Below are 22,641 nucleotides of genomic sequence, written 5' to 3'. Positions count from 1 at the left end.
CACGCGCTTGCCTTCACGGTGAATCACATGATAACACTCCTTAGAAAAGTCTTGGCACTCACCATATTAATATTTAATGACATTAAATCATGCATTCATGTACAGTTTTATAAATATCTGCTGTATACATTTCCTCTCCGAAGAAAAGCCATTCCACTTCTGTCCTCCAAGGAACAGTCTCATTCAAAGCTTGGAGAGGAGGAAGCCTGTCGTACTTAACCGGAGGGAGGGGGAAATAATAAAAACCACTGACAAATACATGCAGGACACGTCTCTGCATGGTGATAAACGACTGAGAAAAGTCCAAACTGTACAGTAACAGCAATACATACAGGACAAGACGTTACGAATCCAGAATGCCACGCTAAAACAAGCCCTGTAAACTCCGATTTACGCGTGCCATGAGAACTGGAGAAGGATCAATATGCATAGACCGGAATTTCAATTCCCCAGGTTTCAGAGTCTGAAGGATGCTAGGAGCTTGTTTTGCTTTCAGCGCAATCCGGAGAAGTCCATCACATTACACTGGTGCAAAGGAAGTCAGCACAAAGGTTGTAGAGTCTATTTTTGGAAATATTACTTAATATCAGCTAATTTTAACAGCTGACTTTCGAGTTATAAAACACTTCCTTTATTCTGCAGTACTAGAATTTAAGCCCTTAAGTCTTCCCTCTATGAAAGCGGATTGTCAAAAATGCTGACAGAACACGACCGCGGGACTGTAGTCCCCGGCAGCACCATGACACTATTGCAACGGCTGGAAATGAAGTTCACTTGCAGTCTAGCAACTCTGTCCCACAACAGGACAAGTACAGCCCTCAAAAGGAAGGAAGACAAAGATGTTCGCATTCGAAGTGATCGTTTCATGCAATGATTTCATTGCAATTTTTGTTCCTGCACTAAGAAGTTAAATCAGGTATTACAGAAGAGTTAGCGCCAGGTTTCTCTAGCAAGGAGGCTTGCATGTATCTGCACGAACACCCGTTTCTCTCAGCCAAGCAAAAAAAAAAAAAAAAAAAAAAAAAAAAATCAGCCCTCCAAAGGTCACCACGCTACCGCAGGTCAGTTCAAACACTCCAGACACAGCCACGCTGCCAAGACTCTGCCCCTCCTCGCCGGTGTCGCCCAGCGCCACCACGCTTTCTCTCAGACCCCACTTCCGAGCCAGCCTGCCCAAAGCTCTGTCAGCCCGCACCGCGCGCCAGAACCATTGCATGGCCAGTACTGAGCTTGAACAAAGCACCTAGTCAAAACCATTCTTCACTCTCTAGGGAAAAAGGGAAGAATTCTGGAAGCAGAGTCCTCTCCCAGCTGAGGTCTTGCTGTGACACTACGTTTATGATGAGAGATAACACAGCATTCACATTAACCGGCAGCGCCACCGAGCCAAATCCATTTCCAATTCCAGACAGCGCAGCTGCACGCAGCTCCAGGCTTTCGGCTCATCCCTCCAGCACTTGTCCTGACATTGTGCAAGAGAAGCAAGCGACCAACTGTCAGTTCAGAGTTTTACTTTGCATTTTCTTGCTTCTTTGGACTAGTACGTTACTTGAGAACTATTTGACTGGTTGAACAGATTTGTACAGTTCCTGTAAACATCAAGAGAGCACACCGCCGCACGCACACAGTAACCATTTCCAATTATTCACCTGAATATTACTTAGCGTTTCTTCAGAGCTAGAAAGAGCTCATCCATGTTATGGATCAGTAAAAATCAAACATCAAGCTCAACAAAATCAAGTTTTAGCACAAATATTAAGTGTTCAAGTGGATTAATTAAAAAAGCATACGGTAAAGAAATTGAGCCCAGAGCAATGTCAACATTCCCTTCAACAGGACAATTCTTGGAGTGGAAGCACAAAGCCCTTAGTTCTAGCTGCATCACAGGGAATTCTCACACAAGCTGCTCTTTTAAATCCAAAGCAGCATTTCTCTGGTACAAAACCGTTAAGCTCACACATTATCATTTAAGTTAATGCCCAAGTGTACCTTTCTGGTAGAACCATGGGAGGAAAAAAAAAAAAAAAGACACACACAAAAAAAGGACAGTTGGCAGGTAAACTGTGATTGTATGGAACTTGATTGAATCTTGGCAATCTTTTCAGATTTTCAGAAGATTAAGATCACTCACAAGTTACTATAAACCCTAGACATGCTGCCATACTGCATTTCAGAGCCAATGAAAACAAGACAGGAGATGACTTCACCCTTCACAAGTTGAGATTCTGGGAGGACTTCAGGGAAATCCTCTCTGCTGAGGAGCAGGAACAGTCTGAAAGTACGGGCCAGCATGGAGGGACCAAAAGATTCAAAGCTTTATTTTTTTTTGGTTTTTTTTTTTAATAAAGTTAACAGTAAAACAAAATTCACAAGCCTTCCCCTCCCCGAGCTGGTTTCCTCTTCACACACAAAAGCACACAAAACAGAGGTCTCCAACCGAGAAAAATGAAACTGCTCTAAGTACAATGAGACATGATGAAGGAAGGAATCTATGTCCGTATTCAAGATTAAAATTAGCAGATCAGGTATGTGTGTGTGGGTTTTTTTTTTTAGCCAAACTGGAAAAAGAAATTTCCAGGCCCAGAAGCTGAAAAAGAAAATGAAATATATTAGCACTTTCAAAATTCAAAGTGATATGGTTAATCACTATCTGTGGTAGCTCGACGCCAAGCCAGTACTTAATTCAAACAAAAGCATTTGAACAAGCAGGAGAGAGGAGAACTTTGCTAGGCATTTCCAGCGGCTAATTTCTGACAAGTGAAAGAGTGGACTGCTGAAAATACGGGTAAGGAGGCAGATTTACAAGGAGGAAGGTAAACAGTACACAAAGCATGTGAGACTTCTCAAAATTCACTTAACAAAAGACCTTAAGGAACACACACTGGTATATTGACACCAGCCAAGTGCTGAGAGCTCGCCCAGCGCTGTATAAAGCCATCTTGCTCCAAGGTGTGTGAAGAAAGCCTGACCACACACGAGGTGCGAAGGGACACTGAGCAGCAGCGTCTTCATCACCTCCAGTCACCTCAAAATGTTCACAGAGGCCCTCAGGAGGATTCACAGCATCATGAAACCAGGGGAGAGAGCCGTGTGATACACACAGACATGACTTCTGGCCAAGAATCGCCTTTCGGTGCTTTAGCACCAGCAGCTGTAGCCAAGTTATGGTCAACTACTCCCAAGCAGCAAAGCACCACTCAGATGGTGGTTCTACACACACTTCTAGAAAAGGGGAACCCCTGGGCTTTGTTGCTGTTGAACGTAGAAGAACCAGAACTGGCCATCAGCTGGGACGCTGTGTGGACAGAAATTTCCAAAAGCTCTTAAGATGCTTTTACGTGGAAAAGTCAAATACTGTTCTCAAACTGTACACCCACTCTGGGAAATTCAGCCGCCCTCTCCAGTGATTCGTGTACTTACATTTCCACAGCTGACAGGAGAACACTTTCACCTACCTTCAAAACTGAAGCCACCTGGCCCACCAAAGAAGGCCTTGAAGATATTATTTGCATCAAAGTCTACAGGGAAGAAAAGGAAGTTGTGAGCTGAAGCGAAACAGCCAGGCACAGTTTTCACAATTTAGAAACTATCATTTAATTGAGGGCCCACAAAGCATTTCACAAGTGGAGGAGAAGCTACAAACAGCTTGCTCTGAGCACTGCTATGCAGCAGCAGGGTAGAGGAAACAGTAGCAGGAAACACGTAACAGCAACAGCTGTCAGAATTTCAGTCACAGGGGCAAGCTAACAATTTTGGATAAGCTATTTTACACTTAAGACTGAAAGTCTTCTGCCCAATGGCAGCTACTACCTAGACTGTTCACAACTCGAAACATTCAGTGCAGATCTGCTAATTCAAATGCTTTCAGAGACCAAACCCAGTCAATTCACAGGATTATTACAAACAGGAGGTTTGCTGTAGAGGAGAAGGCAGACTCTAAATGGTCTAGTCTTTTTAAAGGCTGCCACGATAGAATATCTTACCTCCCATGTTCAATCCATCCTCTTCTAGATCCTGCCCGCTGTCGTAGCGGGCCTTCTTCTTGGGATCTGACAGGATGGTAAAGGCTTCACCAACCTCCTTAAATTTCTTCTCCTCTTCCTTCTGTACTTCTGCACTTGCCCCACTGTGTCGATCTAGGGACACAAAAACAAGCAGAAAAGCGGCTTTTAGTGTAAACAGGAACTGCTCCACGTTCCCAGCTACTGTCACAGAAATGCTGTTTGTCCAGAGATTCCCTCTTCATACTTATTCCTGCCTCTGAGCGACGGTTGTGCAGGGCACAAGGGGATCAAAGCAACAAACGGGCTGTTTGTGGGTACCTGGATGATGCATCAGTGCTCTTTTCCTGTACGCCTTCTTGATCTCGTCTTCAGAGGCATTTTTGTCAACCCCAAGGATTTTATAGTAGTCTTTCCTTTTGCTCTTTTTCAGTTCCACCTGTGCGTTCTTTAAAAGTTGCTTGTGTTCTAGAAACAAGCGCAAAGGAAAGCGTCTTTAGTGTCAAGCACAGCTTCCCGCTTTAAAAGAGATGAAGACCAGCACATTGAGATGACCTGGGTTAAAGGATCCGAGAGCCATTTAAGTGCTGTAACCAACCAATCCACTTGGATTTACAGTCAGGGATCTAATTAAAGCCTCTCATCTGCTCAAGGCTGTTTCCAAATGTAGGGAAACATCTCAGTGCTATTAAACCAATATTAGAAACGGAACCACAAAGACTAAGGTTACTCTGTTTCATTTTACGTTACTAAAAAAGCAAGATGACAGCTAAGAATAAGAACCACAGATATTCCGAAGCTAGGGCATTGCTTCAGCTACAAGCTAAGTTATCTTCTCAGCATTCAGCACTGGGAGAGAAACCAGATTCTGAAAAAAATAAGCAAACACAGCAAAACAAACAACAACAAAAAAAAAAGCCAGATAAGGGAAACTTATCCACACAAAGAGAATGCCAATATACTAACCTTTCGTTTTTTCTGTCTGATAAACCTTTTCATAGTCTCTTACGGCATCTTCAAATTGTTCTGTGTCCATGTAACTGTGGAAAGAAACAATGGTGGCCAAGGTGTACTTCACAGGAAACATCAAAAGGGGGTCCAGGTACAAGCTTTCTAGATGGATATGAATTAAGAAAAAGACGTGCTCTAGACTGCAGAAAGAGCAGTCATTAGAGGAGCCCCCAAAGGGTCACTGCTAGGCTGACTGGAAGCCCAGACACCTGCTCTTTGTGGGAAATCCTGGCACAGGAACCTGTATTTTGGGCTCCAAGTAGAGACTGCAATCTCATTTGGCAGCACAAGTTCTACTTTAATGATTTGACAATTACTTTATCCAGCCACAGGAACTAATATCAGCCAGAACAATTTCAAGGAAGCTGGTGCAGAATCACACGCTAGCGGTACTGGTTAGAAGTGACAATCTTGGCACCTCAGAGAGGGACGTACGGCCATCTATCGGCATTTCAGCCTTACTCACAGATTAACTGCTTACTGTAATTCAGCAATTACTGAGATGGAGCTTGAGGAGAACACTGAAGGTTGTAAATGAAAATGAATGCGCAACAGGAAGGCTGCAATATCAGTTTTGTTTCATCTATAAGCCGGGTAGCTTTGCCACAAACTGGAGAATAATCAGTATCGAGAAAAGGAGCAAATAAATCCGTAGTCAGAGCAGAGCTTTGACTACTTCCCTGGTTGGTGCCAAGTTACAAAGGAGACATACAGACTTGAACATCCTTTGTACAGCTGAGACACCTACAGTCTCAGCTGCTTTCTCCTTTATGGGAAGCAGGGCATCTCATTTCAAAATCTAGTTTGCTGGAAGCACGAACAGCTCTGCCAGCGTAAGATCTCTTACCTGCAGTAGCCCTTCTGAAAAATCTTGAGAGGCGCTCTCTGGGACAGGTCTTACACTAGTCTATAAGTCAAGCTTTAGAACAAATCCTGCCTAAATACAGTCATCTATAGATAGTCCCAGGTGCACGCAGGTAGGACAGACTACACAGAGCTTCCCCTGCCTCCTCGTCAGCGTAAGGAAGAGGTCTCTTGAGACAGAACCTTTGTTCACTTCAGCTTCAGGGTGGTTTTCCCTGTCCCTCAGGGCTGTAGGAATGAGGCTCCTACTCGCAAACCTGCTCAGCGTGGCTGTTATGAAGGTCTACTCACCACTGTGCTCTCCTCAAGTATGCTTTGATATATGTGTCATCCAGTTTTACTGCATTCGTGCAGTCATCTATTGCTTCTTCAAGTTTCCTAAGCTACAAAAAAAAAAAAAAAAAAAAAAAAAAAAAATAGTGGGGGTAAGATTTAGATTGGAAATTAGGAAAAAATTTTTCACAATGCGAGTTATAGAACACTGGAACAGGTTGCCCAGAGAGGCGGTGGATGCCCCATCCCTGGAAACGTTCCAGGCCAGGTTGGCCGGGGCTCTGAGCAACCTGATCTGGTTGGGGATGTCCCTGCTCCTTGCAGGGGGGTTGGACTGGATGACTTTTGAAGGTCCCTTCCAACCCTAACCATTCTATGATTCTATGATTCTACAACGTCAGACAGAAGTTAAGCGAATTCCAATCAGAGAACAAATCCTGCTAAGTACTATTGTGATTTTAGGCAATTGAAAGGTGTAAAGAATCTTGGAAAATCTCACTGTGTGTCTGGATCTAGGAACATTTTTCCTGTCCCCCAGAAACAGAGTTTTTGTCCCCTAGGGAAAAATGAGAAGCTTGGCTAGTGAAATGGCAGAACTACCTGGTGCCTCTCTCTTTAAAAAACGCACTTGGAAACAAAGATCTTCCTGACAATCATCTGAAAATGAAGTTATTTTGTGTCTAAATTAATACCCAGACAGGACAATAAACTTTAAAATATTTAATTTTTTTAAGTGTTACATGACATAAAATGCTTAATCAACATAATTTTAGAACAATATGATTTTTGAAAATTAAGTATCAATATGAGGTGATTTTTGCTAACTACAAAACTGCAGTCACATAGGCTAAATTTTGTATGTAATCTATTAATCCTTAGAGGGAACGGGGAGTTTTAGAATTGTTAAGCAAATACAATATTTCACTTGTTAAGAGTTAGCCTTGCATATCTGGGGCAATTAAGAAGGGTGGTAGAACAAAAGTAGGCCTTGATAACAACATGTGAAAACAGGCCCTGAGCCAGTACTTTGGAGCCAAAAAAGTCAAGGAGCAACACGACCCGTTCTCAAGACCATAGATGGAGATTTTAAGGGGGGGTTCAGCCAGTGAACTCGAGGAGGGGATGCTCTGACGACCCCTGGGACCAGCAGAAGACCCTCAACTCAAAAGGCTCAGCATGCACAAGTGGGTGGGGAAAACTGATAATTATGTATCAATGTTCCGGGAATTGCTGATGATTATGTATGAAATTACTGAATATATTTCGTTTGGATTTTCAAACCGGCCCGCACGCTAGACGGAAGGATCCCCCGTGCATCCGGTGCTGCAATCAAGAATGCCTGCTTCTTACTGCTACATTGGTGTTAAGGAGCTTGATTCCCGATTTCGGTGACAAAAGCATTGCTTGTTTTCAAACAGCCACGCAAAATATCCAGTGACTCCTGCCTCCAGCTCATCCCGTTTCCCAGGTTTTGAGAACAGACTGTCTCTTGACCAGGTAGGGGCGTTGGAAAACCCCACTGCTGGTAGTGTAGGCATCAACACAGAGACAGGTGAAGAGGAAACACGCCTGGAGGAAACGCAGGGTGGAAACTGGAAGCGCTATCACATGACTGCGTCTCTGGATAGCGTATGACTGAAATACAACAGCAAACTTGGAAACACCGCACAGGGTTTTTAAATTAGGTCATATTCTTTCAGATCAAAAGATAAAGACAGTTGATCTACAAGAAGAATAAGAAAATAAAAGACCTCATTACCAGGAAGGAAACAAATAAGGATGCCTTTATGCTGATTAAGATCAGGCCAAACGACATTCCTCCTCTCCCTCCCACTCTGCAAAGCTCAAGTATTTGAGTTTTGTTTCTTCAGGAGTCAACTTCGCTGGCTGTTTGGAACAGACTCGCTCATTGTGCAAGTACAAAAACCTGAAGCATTGCCTACAGCACGAGAAAGATCCAGCTGCCCCAGTAGCCAGAGAAGCCTAGGCTTTCCAGAGTTAGTGATCTGCAATTTATAAACTACGTGGTGAGGAATACGATGGACTACCTGCCAAGTGACCACTTCTTACCTTTAAATTAACTGTCCCCCGGTTGCAGTAGAGTTTGGCGTTTGTTTTTATGTTATTTGGATCTATTCCTAGTGCCTCTGTGTATAGTTCATATGCTAGTTTGTAGTTTCCTTCTTTGAAGGCTTTATTCCCATCTTCTTTCTTTGCTTTAAGTGCTTTGGCGTTCTGAAAGAAAATATATGTTGGATAAATACAGGAGGTAAGTGGTTCAGGGGTACCAAGCACCTGATTTTGATGGGTGAGGGTCCTCAAACATAACTGCCAGTGACAGTTACAAACATCCTCTACAGGAACAAAGGTTGTCTAATGTTTAAGATAAGAGGTAAATGTTTGTATTTAAAAAAAAAAAAGCAATGGGACCTTGCTTTTTGAGACCTCATACAAGTAAACAGATTTTACAAGTCAGTCAAAGAACTACAACTGAGGAGAAATGAGGGAAGGAGCAACACAAAAGGAACAGCACTCAAATGCAAGTCACCCTGTAGGCACTAATACTGAATCTGAAAGTCAGAAGTTCTTTTAGAACTGATAGACCTAGTTTTATTGCTCCTGTATCTGATCAAGGAACAAAGAAGAATGAAAGGGAGGCAGTCTTCAAAGTACCACAGTCTTCTGAGAAAGAGCTTCTAGCAGCTCCTGGTTTTACCTAAAGCAGCAGCTGGCTGTCTTTGGGAAGGGCTGGACAGACTGCTTGCTGCCGGAGATCTGGGGAATGATAATGCTGAGGGAGAGAGAAGGGACTGATCCAGTAGAAACATGTTAGGTGTTTGGTTAAAAAAAATCCTGGTAATTTTTGCAGTCCCATCCCCAGTATTCACAACTTACACGGCAGGCAAGACATGCTTTCTCGTGATCAGGAGCCATTCTGAGTGCTTGGACAAAGAACTGCACCGCCTTCTCAATGCAGTCCTCATAATAAAGGCAAAGACCACGGACATACAGAGCGTCTGCGTTCGTTGAGTCCATTCGTAAGATGTCACTGGAACAGACACATCCAAATAGTGAAATGTTTCCCCATTCTGGTTCCCAAAAGCATTCTTCCTCCTCTGAGATATGTAGTTATTTTATCAAGTTCATGGTACGGACGTGCAAAAAGCATGCCTTGCTCAAGCAAGACTGCTGGATATTAACCAAGTCTAAATACAGTTTCCCAGTCAGATTAACTTTAAAGGGGATAAATTAATGCACTCTTCCTCATCATAATTTGCATTAAGGACTTTCTTTTTTATATTTTCTCGTTCATTTCGGGCTGTGGAAAACAAGCAGCAGCCAGGACGCACCATCAGCTGTTACTCAAACTCTAGACCTTGAGATGCTTACCTTGCTACAGACTGCGCTTCTGGGTAGCGACCTAATAACGCTAAACATTCAGCCTTGAGGATTTTGAATCGGTGACAAGCAGGAGCAAACTCCAGAGCACGGTCCATGCAAAATACAACCTGGTGTGAGAAAAAACACAAATGTGAGCAAAGCAAACAGCCAAAGACCTACTTTGAAAGGCTGCACTGTTATTACGCCTGAGGTTTCATATTTGTCTTTGAACAGGAAGATAAGTGTGCAAACACCCGTTTCTTCTGCTGCTGGAGACATGTTTCACTAGAAAATTTTCCTCATGTGCAAGTTTTTTGTTTTGTCTTTTAAAGGGCTTTGTGTACAAAGGTCTGTGGCACAGCACTACACAGAAGATTCAAGGGACTCCTGTAGGAGGTCCATCCCTTTAACTCTCCTGAAATTGTAGGGCCTAAAGAAAAAGCCAAGGAAGACAATTCAGCCCCTGTTTCCTGAATTATAAAGACATGTGGGAAGGACAGAAATTCAATAGATTGAGACAGTTTGGACTGGACAAAACACAAAAAAGTACAGTGCAGGGACTGATCTTACACTGGTCTGACTGCAATGGGCAGGGTGATCTAATGGGTCCTTTCCATCTCTGCCTCTCTGGTGGGGACATCTGCACGAGAACAGGGTCATTGTTCCACCAAGGTTCATCTGCTTCCCCGGCCCGTGACATCACGATTGCCTGCTGCGGGAAGCACTGTGCTCCAGACTGAGAAGCCAACGGCTTCTGGGTGAGGAAGGAGCAAGAGCAGCTCTCCAGAAACAAAGATCCCATTTCATGCAAGCCTCCCCAGTGAAGTGAGACGGGAGAAGTGAAGGGAGAGACGCAAAAGCCCAGAACATGCAATATAGGCAAGGAAACTCCTACACACAAAATCCAAATTGACCACACATCCTTTTTGCTCCTCACAACCAGGTGATACAAAGCTGGGATTTACCCTTCCCAAATCTTAAACTTAGCCTGAACAATGAGCTTAATGTGCTGGACAATCTCCTTTCTGGGCCAGACTTTGGCCTTACATGCATCCGCTGAACAGAAACAGTTGCATGAGAAGTGTTTGGTGTGTTTCAGATTTCGTGCTGTCATTTCTTGTTATATCAGGTCAGTACCAGCTGCATCCCGTTACAGCCCTTGGGAAGAAAGATCTGGAAACAGTAACGGAGAATGGCCCACGCAGATCTGCATTCCTCCTTCAATGACCCTCACTATAATACTGGCAGACAGACTGCTTTTATTTGTTTGTTTGTTTTAAATTAAAAAGAGTAGCGAAAGAAGAATCCTGGATATGCATTTTAGGAGCAAAGCGTGATCGAATGCTGCTGCTGACAAAATCTGTATCAAACAGCTCATTCATGGTTCCACTCAGCCTGCAAAGAGTAACAGAGGACATTCAGCCTGACCCAGTCACCTTCTTCACTTTTCACTTGGGGTCTGCCATTTTCACAGCTATTATACAGTTCAAAAGTGCCCTGCTTCAATAGCACCTCCCATTAGGACCCAGCTAATGTTCGGCAGGGAAATTAGGCACGCATCTGGCTGAACTGGCCAGATTCTGTCCATTCATCATGCCACAGGAAACAAGTCAATCTCACCTTCCTGAAATCCCGTTTCTCAAAATCCACTTCAGCTATTTTTTCATACTCAAGTACAGTACTGGCGTTCTTCAGCTGAAAGACAGAGAACGCAGCAAGTGTTGGAGGACAGTCACTGGTCTGAAACATCATCAAGTAGCATTTAAGCAGCCAACCCCTAAAGTGTCAGAGCAAAAACTCTTGCAGACCATGGAACAATAATGCAGATTACATGAATACTTTTGCCAGCATTAAAATTAGTTTGAAATCCAGAGACCTAACTGATAGTCCAGGAAAATGCATGCCTGTGAACGAGACACAGAAGCGGCAGCAGCGGTCTACATGCTGCACCACCCGTTTCCGTGCTCCGTCACCACCAGTCACCATTTCTCCTCTGGAGTGCTGGGTGAAAGACCAGCTTAGCCTCCGTGCTTTTCTGCTAAGAAGAGACAACCCACACAAAAGTACCTGTGCAACCTGGTGGTCTACTGAAAACCAGGTATGGAGACGTCGACAGCATCTCATTTTTTCCCCATTACCTCACAGCGTGCGAACAGTCATTGCTAACGACCGTGATTCCACCTTGTAAATTCAGAGTGAAACGCTTACCAGTTCAATCTGTTCCTTTTCACAGCCCCATCTACTGGGAATATTTAAAATTTAAGAACCTCTTACCTCTTGCTGCGCCTGTGTATTCTTATGATCTAGTTCTAAAACTCGTTGAAAGCAGCGGCTGGCAGCCATGGCGTTCCCTAGGGAAAGATGGCACTTCCCTTCCCGTAGATGGCCCTGAGAAGACAGTGAAAAGGGAGTTGCAAGAGCTGCAAAAGGTGAAGACAAGGGTATTGAGACCCAAATAAGGAGTACAGAGTTTTCCACGTACCCTTACGAAGGTGTCATCCAGTCTGACAGACTGCTGAGCATCTCCCAGTGCTTCTCGGAATCTCCCCAGCATCATGAGCGTGGCAGCTCTGTTACCGTAATAACTGGCATTATTGGGACAGGTGTCTGGAGAAGATGAAGGGCACTGACTGTTAATGTAATGCACGCAACTATACGACTTGTAGAACATATTAAAAAGCCATGGTTGGATTCAAAAAATCACATTTTTTTCTCAATTTGTAACACGGCACCTGAGTGGCTTGAGATAACGCATGACGGTCAAGCAGCTCTTTTGACAGCAAGCCATAAAACTATCGCTCCCCGCGCTATATGCGGAATTAACTCATAAAGAACACAAGTTTTCGGTGTTCAGTCAGGCAGCACCATGACTCTCTGTTAGAGGAAAAGCTGGACTGGTTTCGTGTTGAGAATATCTTGGCTGGACGAAAACCAGAGGAGTGCTGCAGTCACCCGCGTCGGCACTGACTTGCATTATCAGCGTGGTGAAATTGCGCAAGGTACTGAAAGCAGGCAGAAAGTTTTCATCCAGTATGTGGTGTTAGAAACCCTGCTGGTGTATTCTTAATTGGCAACCAGCTTCGATTTTTAGACACGGTATTCAGCAAATATTAATATTATCAACTGTTCTCACCTATGGCTTTCGTGTAATAGTTGTATGCTTCATTGTAATCTTTCTTGGCATAGTACGCGTTTCCTTGTTCCTTGAACGATTCCGCTTCTCTGAAAGGAAGGAAAACACCACATTTTAAGAGGAATTGAGCATCAGAACAGATTCTGACCATGACCAAGCATTTGATCCCCGAGCAACCCCAGTACAACCCCTCAGTGCTCCAAAACGCTTGTAGGTGTGGCTGTGAGATTTTCTCTGTCTACACTGCTCATGAGAAAACAGCATGTCTTGTGACCTGCTGGCTCCCAGACACTTCATCGCTTTACTAGGGCTGCGACAGGGATACTCAGGGATATTACCTAGCTGAATATTACAGGAATGCAACAGCAAACTACAGCCAGCTTTGAGCACCCTCCCTTCAGTCTCAGATGCACTGGTTTCGAGAGCCCAGCAGAACTCAGCTGCCCATGGTTCATCAAGCCAGCCTGCTCCTGTAAGGTGCTGCAGAACCTCAGCAAAGTCAAGAAACAGCGTGCTGTCTATCTTTCAGAATTAGTCCCACATACTTAAGTAACAGGGCCAAGAACAATTTCTACATTCAAGAGAGAGCTAAATAGAGGAAAAATAAGGGTGCAAGCCTCAAGAAGAAGCTTGGCACTGCCTTGGCAACAGGTCCAGAAATAGTCCTCACACTCAAGAGCAACCATTTGCAGAGACAGTTTAGGACATTTAAAAACACACAACATATGGTTTAAAGTAGCATCTCCTGAACTCCTGAAAGCAAAGTTTCCCCTGAAGAAAATTAAACCTTTCTCTCTCTCTTCTCCCATTTATCTTCACAATTTTAGATAAGCAGACTGAGAGGGAACTTGTACTGCGGTGCCGAAGTTCAGTTCAGCTTCACTGAATTCAATTCAGTGATTTAATTCACTTGCTTCCTCTCCCAGACACAGTTTAACACGTAAAATCCATGAGGCCAGCTCAAAAGAAGCATCACTCCACTCTAAGACACAGCAGTGAAGACTCGCATTGTGCTTTTGGGACTTCACTGCTGTAGCCAGAGTGCCAGACGCTGTTTGTCCACTCCCCAAAGCACTCGCACAACCAGAACTCTTGCCTCGAAGACAAATTCTAACTGTCAGAACACATACCAGCTCAGATGCCATCCAAAACGTCCCACCAGGGACGCAGCCAGCATATTTATGAGCTTCAGCTACTCTCTCCTTCAACAACCAGTAAGCTTCTGCTAGAGCAGCCCAGCCACGGGGATCACCTGCGCAGGGGAACTGACCATACCGCAAGCAGTACAGCCAAAGTTGATTATTCCAGGCCATCATATTCCTCTTGCGTAACCGCCAACTGATCTGAACATAGCCTTTGCTGAAGCAGTGAAGCAGAAGCCACGGAAGCTAAAATAGCCAGGTGACCCTCCAGCCTGCCAGAGCGGAGTTGCGCTCGCAGGCTCAAACACGGGTCGGTTCCAGGCTGTGCTGAAACGTCGGGCTTCAGCCTGTTCTTGGAAGAAGGGTCCAGAAAGGAAGGTGTCCCTTTGCACCGCTTGCTACAGGAAAGCTATTTACAGGGAAACCCAAGGTAAAGAAAAGCAAGCCGAATCGGAGAACATGGGACTAGAGAGGGAAGAGTCACAGGACTTTTTCCATACAAACACCTCCATCGAACTCCAGAGCAAGCACAAGCTGTTCAGCTGCTCTTGTGGCTGAGGGGGCTTTATTTCTGTACCTGGCCACTCTGTAACAGCCAAAGGCCTGAGTCAGAACCAGTCTCCAGTCTACCAGGTACTACAAACAGAGATAATCTTTAGCTTTAAAAATTCAGGCTCATCTATAGCAGAAAGTGTAATACAAGTGATCTCCTCTGTATTTCTGTGTACCTTTACATCTGATTTTTGAGAAATTTGTAGTTTTGTGCATGCTTCAGGACTAGGTTTTGCCCAGAGTAAGCAGGCTTTTGTCTTTCCCAAATCCCATCCTTAATAAACCTAATAGACAGAAGTCAACCGTCTTCACTGAAGGCTGCAGCTACAACACGTTCAAAGAGTGGAAAAGTTGCTCCAGCTATAGAGCATGTATTGTTAGAATGCACCACAGGGAGAAACCTCTTTCAGTACAGAAAATAAAAACTGGAGACTACAGACTAGTCCTACGTTTTAGTAAGCTGTCAAATCCAAGACCTGAGGGTGCAGAGCAGATTTGGGAAGAGTCAACCGCCGCCCTCCACTTTTATTTTGGAAGCATCTAGAGACCAGATCCTCACGTGAGAAATGCATTTATCTACTGGAAGCTGCCCTCGCTCCGAAACCGCTGACCCTGGACGGACCGAACCCAAGCCGCAGAGCCCTTGACGGGGGCGGGGAGCGCTGCCAGAGCCCCCGCGCTCCCAGGGCACATCTCGGTGAAGGCAGGGCAGGAGCCGGAGCGAGGAGGAGGGACCCCACCAGCGAACGGGAGCAATGATCAGCAAGCCCACTAGAGGAAGAACAAAGGGAGTTGTGTTGAAACGCGTTCACGTGTTTTTAACCTCACTCAGGCCCGCCATTGGCCGTTCCCACACAACCCCCTCATGCAAAGGGTTGTTTTCACTGAGCTGTCGCAGTTTTGCCAGCTGGCAAAACAATAGACACAGGGAGCTGCCATGCTGAGGGCCCGCGGGCCACAGTGAAGTGCGTGCTCTTCACTTTCATTTTTAACTTTCGCCATCAGCTACGCTCCAGCGACGGAGCAGATGCACCCCTGCTGTAACTGCTGATGTCAAACCACGGAAAGAACACACAGCCACACCGCCGTGTTTATTTGAAATAAGATGAATAAGTAGCAGGGCAGCAAAGGAACAGTTTAGCACACGTGCTCCACTGCCTCGGAAGGGTCTTGTCACGGCTCCCAGGTTCAGTTCGTCCCCACTGCGTCCACTCCCGTTCCAGCAAGCGGTGAACTCGCTCATCTAAGATGGGAAACCGCCGTACCTCCTCCGCCCTAGCCTTCCCACCGCCTCGCCGAAGAAAGGCGCTTGTCCTGCAGCCTTCCTCTTCGTCAGAGGCCAGCACGCTGTCAAATCCTGAACGGCAGGCAGCTGCTGGTACAGCACCCCTCTGCGCTCCTCCTTCCCTAGGGCCACAAGATCCACAAAAGATTACGTGCCTGTCAGATGGATCTCTATCGCAAGCAGCAGGACTCACGCTTTGCATGATTAAAAATGCACCCAAACACAATCACCTTTGTTGAATATTACAGAACGAACATTCAAAATACAGTGGAAAAAATAACCAGCAACTCTGCACTTCTGGAACCTTGGCAGCAAGCGGTTTAACCAAAACTTTACTCTCTTGTTTCTGTGTTTCTGTAATGATAAATGGAAAATAAAAATCACATATCCTACTGAAGTACCTTCTCCCAGAAGCTCTCTGTTGTACAGTCTAAAGAAAAGGGTGGACAGCGTGAATGGCAGAACTCATACCTCTGAGCTAACACCGAACCTCCTTAGCTTGTCGGTCCCTGACTCACAGGGACTTTAGTCTTCTAGCGCTTTTACCTGTCATGTTATGAGAAAGCATTGCCTAACAGATTCAGCTAGAGGGCTGGGTGCCAGAGCATCCCGTCTGCCAAACTGCTGGGAAGAGCTAGGAAAATGGAAGAAAGAAAAACAGATACAGGGCAAAACTAACTTTTACAAAGCACTGGTGTTATCAGATGGTAGAGAAAACAGGCGAACACAAGAATTACTGTTTTCTGCTCTTTTTTTATTGGCTTATTTTCCTTTTAAGCATTTACTTTGACACAGATTGATATAACAAGTCACAATGCCTCAGACAACACTAGGGGAAAGGAAGTACACAGGTATTTCTATTGCTCACACGGCTTAAAGCTTAATGACGAAAAAAGATGGGGAAAGAAAAAGGAAATTGCCTCCAAAACACAAATGCAAAGACAGTTGTTGGAAACGCAAGGCTTGTGGTCCAAGGTCCCAGACACAGAACAGAAGCATCTCTCCCCAGTTGTGCTCCACTGACATAGAAAACAGTTCTTGTTTACCACAGTCTCCGGCTATAACAAGAAAAAAAATTCAGATCTCCTGATATCACTGGTAATTGTTTCAATCCAAACAGATGCTGCAGCCTGAATGAGATCATTCTGCATCTCGCACTGATGTAGGCTGCGTTCCCCACTTGCTACTTTTGAAACTGAAGAAGAATCGTGCTTTGCTAAAAATACGATCCTGGCTGAATGGGTTGCTTTGTGAGCGGAGGCTGGTGTCTTCTCAAGGCCTCTCCACGCTGGACACAGAAGACAGGGAAGAGTCGCAACCAAGGATCTCAGGAAGAAGCTTGTCTTTCATTGCTTGTGTGCACCACAGGCTCACAAGGAGGGGACTGTTTGGAGTAACTCTCTCCCTGTGAGCTAGTCTTTTTTTTTTTTCTTCTTCTTTTATAACATTTGTCAGGATCCCTAATTCTTCACGTACTCCCATCCCTGTCACCCTCGAGGACCTGCCATCAAGACAAGCAGCAGCCGCGTGCTCTGACGCTCCCCTCGCGCACTGCACGGCTCAGAGGACGCAGTGCGAGGAGCTCGCTGCCTGCCTGATGGGAGAAGGAACCATCACAAGGCTCCCTCTATTCCCTGTGCCCTGCCGAGAGTGCAGCCCCTGCTCGTTCCCAGAACAGAAGAGCTATGAGAAGCAGCCATCCCGCGCACCAGTGACACAATCCCACCTTTGCCTAACAACTTCTGCCTCCTCCTCAGAGCTTCCACAGGCTGCCCCCGCTCGAGCGCTGATCGTGGCTTCCACCCCTCCTACCCCAGCTCCTCAGGAGACATACGCAGACCTACCTCATTTGCTACGTTGTCCAAAACTTGTGGGATCTGGACAAACAGCACCTCCGAGATCTGGGGTGGTGACAGAGACCCCGTGCACGCAGGTACGGCAGCACCACCCAGCTACAGGAATTCAGCAGCCAAGCAGGTGGCAGACTTGCTCTCTCGACCCTCACTCCTACTTCATTTCCTGCCTCCATTACGAAACAGTGACAAAAATAAAATAAATTTAAAAAATCTAAGATTTAAGGGAGGCTCCAAAATCCTGTCCTGGCCAAGCAATCTTTTTTGAGGTGCTCTGACAAAAGGAACACACCTGCCTTTGCTAAACAACTCCTGCAGAGTCTTGTTCTTTAATGGGATACCGTGCCTTTATCTGGCATTTTTTTTGGTTGAAATCCAGCCCAGATTCTCAGCTGTCAGATGTTATTCAGCTGCTTGGGTAAAATAAGTTGGGTGATCTCAATACAGTTTACAGCAGGCGATGTCTAGAGCTTAAAATTAGCTGTCATATTTGCCACTGGACATCCTATACTCTCCCCTCCCTTCTTTCAGGACTCGGAAGAGAAGCCAAACACTACGTGGGCCACGGAGATACCCAGGGTGTGCTTCCCCGTACGCTTTGGAGACCCCTCCTCCGGGTTAGGTTTTACACTCCGAGGACTAGAGCGAAGGGAATATATACATTTCTCTCTATATAATCTCCCATCGGTAGCGTTCGTGTTCTCCATCTCCGGTGCAGAAAACCACACAAAATCATATCCAACGTACGCTACGACCAGCCTCTGCAGGCAGGCAGCACCAGGCTGACCCTGTTGCGGAGACCACAGTGACCGCGGAGCAGAACAACACACCATGCAAGACATTTCTCTGCACGTCAGCACCCCCCACTGAACAAGGAGGGGGTTTACATTTACTCACAGCCTCAAACCAGGGAAATCTTGAGTCTGTATCTGTCTAAAGACTCACCAGCAAGAACACAAAAGGAAAGGTCAGCCTCACAAGAGCAGACAATAGCAACATAACTGACATTTAATCCAGAAGGCGCGTAAAAAACCCCACGCTGTCCTTGCCACACACCCCAGAATGTTCCCAGTACCCCAGGACAAACTCGAACGTGGAAGACCAAAGCCGCAAGAAATCAAAGAAATGAACCAAACCTCTCCCCGCAGCCGTAAGTGAGAACGGCCCGACGAGCCCTGAACTTTAATTGCGCAGTTACGTAACACACCTCGCTCGCAGAGCTCCGTATTAACCCAATTCACAGCGGCCCCACCATTTCTGGCAGGGTGGCACCGTCGCTGTCGTGAGAACGCGCGGAAGGGCCTAGAACCAGCTCAAGAGTGTGTTTTTCTACAGAGGCGTAAATGAAGGAAGCCAGCCAGTTTTAAGAATTACACGGTAATTCAACTGCACCTACAACACGACTGCTAACAAACCGTGTCTCGTGTTAGAGGAGAAGGCTGGAATTGTAGGTACTGAGCAGCTTTTCGTGTTGTATAAAGAAATTCCCTTATTCAGAGTACTCAAGTACTCTGCAAACACATGGGAGAGTAAACAGCCACGTGAGCAGCGTCTGCTGTTCCTTGTATTATCATAAGATCATAAAGTAATTACATATTAGTAAAACAGACTGGATCTACAGCCTGGGAAACTCAGGTGCCCATTTACAGGTAGACCAGGAATAGTGAAAGCTTCTTCAGGCTATCCCGTAACGCTTGCCCACCAACGGTGCCCCTGCTACTGATCCAGCCCCTCACTCCTGCCAGCACTCCCTGGGAAAGTCACCAAATAATGACATTTATTCATGAGGAGCCTGACCAAGGTGCAACTTATTTCATGTGAAATAGCAGTGGGAAGATTCTTGCTACTCACCAACACCTGACAACCTCCAGGCAACATCCGCTAAATTAATTAGCGACCCAAAGTCAGGCAAGGTCTGAAACCTCCTTGACTTCCGCACAATTTACTTTGTGCGGCAGATTTCACATCCATTGCTTTCCTCAGGTTAACTGATTTCCTACTGAGGCATCAACGCATCTGAAACCTGCAGCAGAAACACTGTAAAAGCAAGAGTCTGTGCAGGTAATTTCATAATGATGTCTTCCAAACAATTTGAGACATCTCTCTTTAAGAGGCTTCCACATCCTTCAGTGCTGAAGGATGAGGAGAAGAGCCAACCTTAAGCATTCACATCAGACAGAACGCAGAGCTGCCAGGAACATGACAAGGAAATTCTGCCTGGTAGAATTCCAGCCACCTCAGGCCTGCAGACCAGCTGGGCCCAGGGAATAACTCTCCCAATAGGTTAGAAACCTTGAAAATTTTTTTTTTTTTTAGGAAAAAAAAGTTACTTTTTGGGGGTGGACCAGTCTCTGACTGCATCACAGCTCCTCAACCCCTGCTCATCGGCTGCTCCCCAGCAGAGGAGCTGGCACTAACAGCACTACTGCCCAGCAGACAAAATTAATGCAATTACATCAACCCTTTTCCACAAGGACCCCAACAATTTATGCAGCAGCAGACAATAATTATCTTGTGACCACACTCTATTCCCGTCCCTTAAACAACCTGTGAGCCAGCCGTTTGGCATGTTCTCAGCTGTTTCAGTGCATCCGTTCCCATCATTCTGAAATACAGATCTCCACTTTTGCTCATTTCCTAATTTTTATTAAGCCACAGAGAACAGAATTGGGCATTTAGATGAAGGTGAGTCCTTAAGCAAAGGATCTGTGTCTTGTCGCATTGTAATCCCTAAACAGAAGTACAGAACGTGGAAACCCTCGATGCAGTGATTCAGGAAAGGTTTTCACCTATTTTTGCTGATTTTTTAATAGAAGTTAGCACAGAGACACCACAAAGGCTCTACTAAATGAGATTCAAGTGGATGTTTGTGCACGGCCATTAACACAGAGTGCCTGCACAGCCCTTACACAGCTCAAGATGTTTTAGAAACATCAGACACCTAATTAAGCCTCCAACTGCTCTCCCTAATAGAGCGACTATCGCCCTAAATTATATGAAATCAATTAAGCCACAGAAGTTCGGCAATTTCTGTAAGTCAGGAAGGGCCAAAGCAGAGAAGAGCTTAATGTACAGGACGCCAAGAAAACCTGCCCTGGTTTGCAGAAAGGCATGAGCGTGTAAGGCCTGCACCTTCTGAGCAGCCAAGAAGAATAACCAGGAGCAGAATAATCATCTCCTCCTCACACATTTCTCTTTTAGCAAGAGAAAGGGTTAATATCCCCACAACACAGGAAACATAGTGAAAGTACCTGACAAAACTGCTTCATGGTGATCACCTGAACTACGGCTCTGGCCTTATCACACCAAGAAAAACCCAGACGCCAGCCCGCCTCTGCTCCTCACAGCTGAGCCTTCCCCTCAGAGCAGGGCGAGGACCAAACGCTGCCCACGAATCCTTCCCAGCTTTTCCCAAGAAGCCCATCCTACCCATGAGCGGTTTCCTGTGCCCGTCACTTCTGCCATGAAGCTTGGGAAGCAGGGAGGTCACTACCAGGAGACCACTGTGCCTTCAGTACGGTTTTTACACTCGGAGACTTCAAACATTGCATTTAATTAGCCTGAAGGAAGGAATGACTTACCACAAAGAGCTTTCCCAACTTTACAGGCCACGCGATTTGTTGTTATTCTACGCACAACACCCAGGTGCCTCTTCAGCAACACCTAATTTAACTCCTTAGGATGACATCACCAGGAAGCCAGCTCCTTCCCAGCGCAGCTCCTTCAGCCTTCAATTTCCGACAGTAAACAAGCAGCACGGAACGCCCCAGGCCACCAATACTATTCTGAAAAGGCTGTTCCTCAGAGGCCACTTTCAGTTTTGTTTCCTCTTTTTAATTCCATTCACCGAGTAGTTTTCTAGAGCAATTGCCTCACCTTCTACAGAAATAGTTCTCTCCTCCCCAGTTCCCCAGGAGATAACCAACCGCCAGCGTTAGATGCTGCAGAACCAGCGGAGTTTCCTAGACATCGGACCTTCTCATCTCACTGCCTGCAGAGACTGCAGTGCTCAGCTGCTGCTGGGAACCAGCCCACCTCCTCTTAAGAGGAGAACGTGCAAGAAAGGTTGGGACTCCCACCACCCCCAGGCCTTAGGTGACAGCAACCTGCTCCCCTGGGCAAGGTGCGCCAGACCGCTTTAGATAAAAACTAGCTACTGAAACGCTAAGGTTTTTAATTACGACAACATTTTTGGAGCAGGACTCTGCCCAAACACACGCCTGCAACCGACCTTTTTCCCCATTATCCACAGAATGGCAGGACAGAGGGAAAACTGCTGCCCATCGGTTTCAAGCGGTACCGGGGACGAGGGAATTGGGGGCGATGAAGCAGCAAAGAGCACTCAAACCCAACGGTTTGAAGCTTCCCCTTCTACACCACAACTCAATCCCTTCCCCGTCCTCAGCGGCCAGTGCAGCCCCCAGACAGAAAGGCTGTTATTTCTATTTCTAGGACACTCAAGCTCCAGCGGCCTGGAGACAGCCCGACTCCACTACAGGGCGTACGTTCTAATCCTGGGACACGCAGCCAAGACATCCCAAAATAAAGCGTCGCCCCCCAGCACGCACAGCCCCGCACCGCCTGTGCTCGTGTCACAGCCCCGGGCGGACCCCGGGCCGCCGCCGCGGGGCTCCGGGGGGCAGCAGCCAGCCCTTCCCCGCGGGACGAGGCCCGGCGTGGAGAAAGGCCTTTGCCCTCGGGGCCCGCCCGGGACGCGTCCTGCTCTGCCCGGTGCCCCTCGGGCCGGAGGGGTCGGGCCGGGCCGGGCCCCGCCGCGCACCCCGGCCCCGCCGCCCCCGCAGAGCCCCCGCTGCCCGCCGGGGGAGGCCGGAGGGGCCCTGCCCGCCAGCCCCCGCCGCCTACCCGCGCAGGGAGGGCCGGCCAAGCACCTGCGGCTCCCTCCGCTCCCCTGGCCCAGGGAGCCCGGCCCGGCCCGGCCCCCGCCCCGCCAGCCGGGAGCGACACCGGCCGCCGCCTCCCTCGCCCGGCGGAGCGAGGCCGGCCCACGGCAGCCGCTCTACCTCCGCGTCTCCTCCTCGCTCTCGGGCTCGCCGGGTCCCTCGGGCGCCGCCATGATCACATCGCACTCGGCCGCCGCCGCCATCTTACCGCCGGGCCGGGCTGGGGAGGGGCGGGACGGCGGGGG

At 46.8% G+C, this 22,641-nt stretch overlaps 1 protein-coding gene across 1 annotated transcript; it reads right to left on the bottom strand.

The window, feature by feature from the left end:
* Window positions 1–2,293: 2,293 nt before the first annotated feature.
* DNAJC7 (DnaJ heat shock protein family (Hsp40) member C7) lies at window positions 2,294–22,625 on the bottom strand. Its single transcript, XM_086766524.1, has 14 exons — window positions 22,517–22,625; window positions 12,664–12,752; window positions 12,013–12,137; window positions 11,805–11,918; window positions 11,151–11,225; window positions 9,540–9,658; window positions 9,045–9,198; window positions 8,220–8,384; window positions 6,168–6,259; window positions 4,968–5,041; window positions 4,323–4,469; window positions 3,984–4,136; window positions 3,456–3,518; window positions 2,294–2,587 (listed from the first exon to the last, which is right to left on the bottom strand). Exons 1-14 carry the CDS (start codon window positions 22,597–22,599, stop codon window positions 2,550–2,552), a joined length of 1,491 nt encoding a protein of 496 aa, XP_086622650.1. The 5' UTR covers window positions 22,600–22,625; the 3' UTR covers window positions 2,294–2,549.
* Between the last annotated feature and the right edge of the window lie 16 nt (window positions 22,626–22,641).

Source organism: Chlamydotis macqueenii, chromosome 25 (assembly GCF_036417535.1).
Source record: "Chlamydotis macqueenii isolate bChlMac1 chromosome 25, bChlMac1.mat, whole genome shotgun sequence".
NCBI classification, from domain to species: Eukaryota; Metazoa; Chordata; class Aves; order Otidiformes; family Otididae; genus Chlamydotis; species Chlamydotis macqueenii.
This window is presented reverse-complemented; position numbering and strand designations above follow the sequence as displayed.

What these genes read in the sequence shown, in the direction of transcription:
- DNAJC7 (XM_086766524.1), bottom strand. Translation starts at nt 22,599, where the DNA reads ATGGCGGCGGCGGCCGAGTGCGATGTGATCATGGCGGCGCCCGAGGGA. An exon ending in CTATTACACGAAAGCCATAG is followed by an intron (nt 12,138 to 12,663) that starts GTGAGAACAGTT and finishes CATCTTCTCCAG; the next exon opens with ACACCTGTCCCAATAATGCC. An exon ending in GAAGCGCAGTCTGTAGCAAG is followed by an intron (nt 9,199 to 9,539) that starts GTAAGCATCTCA and finishes TGTCTGTTCCAG; the next exon opens with TGACATCTTACGAATGGACT.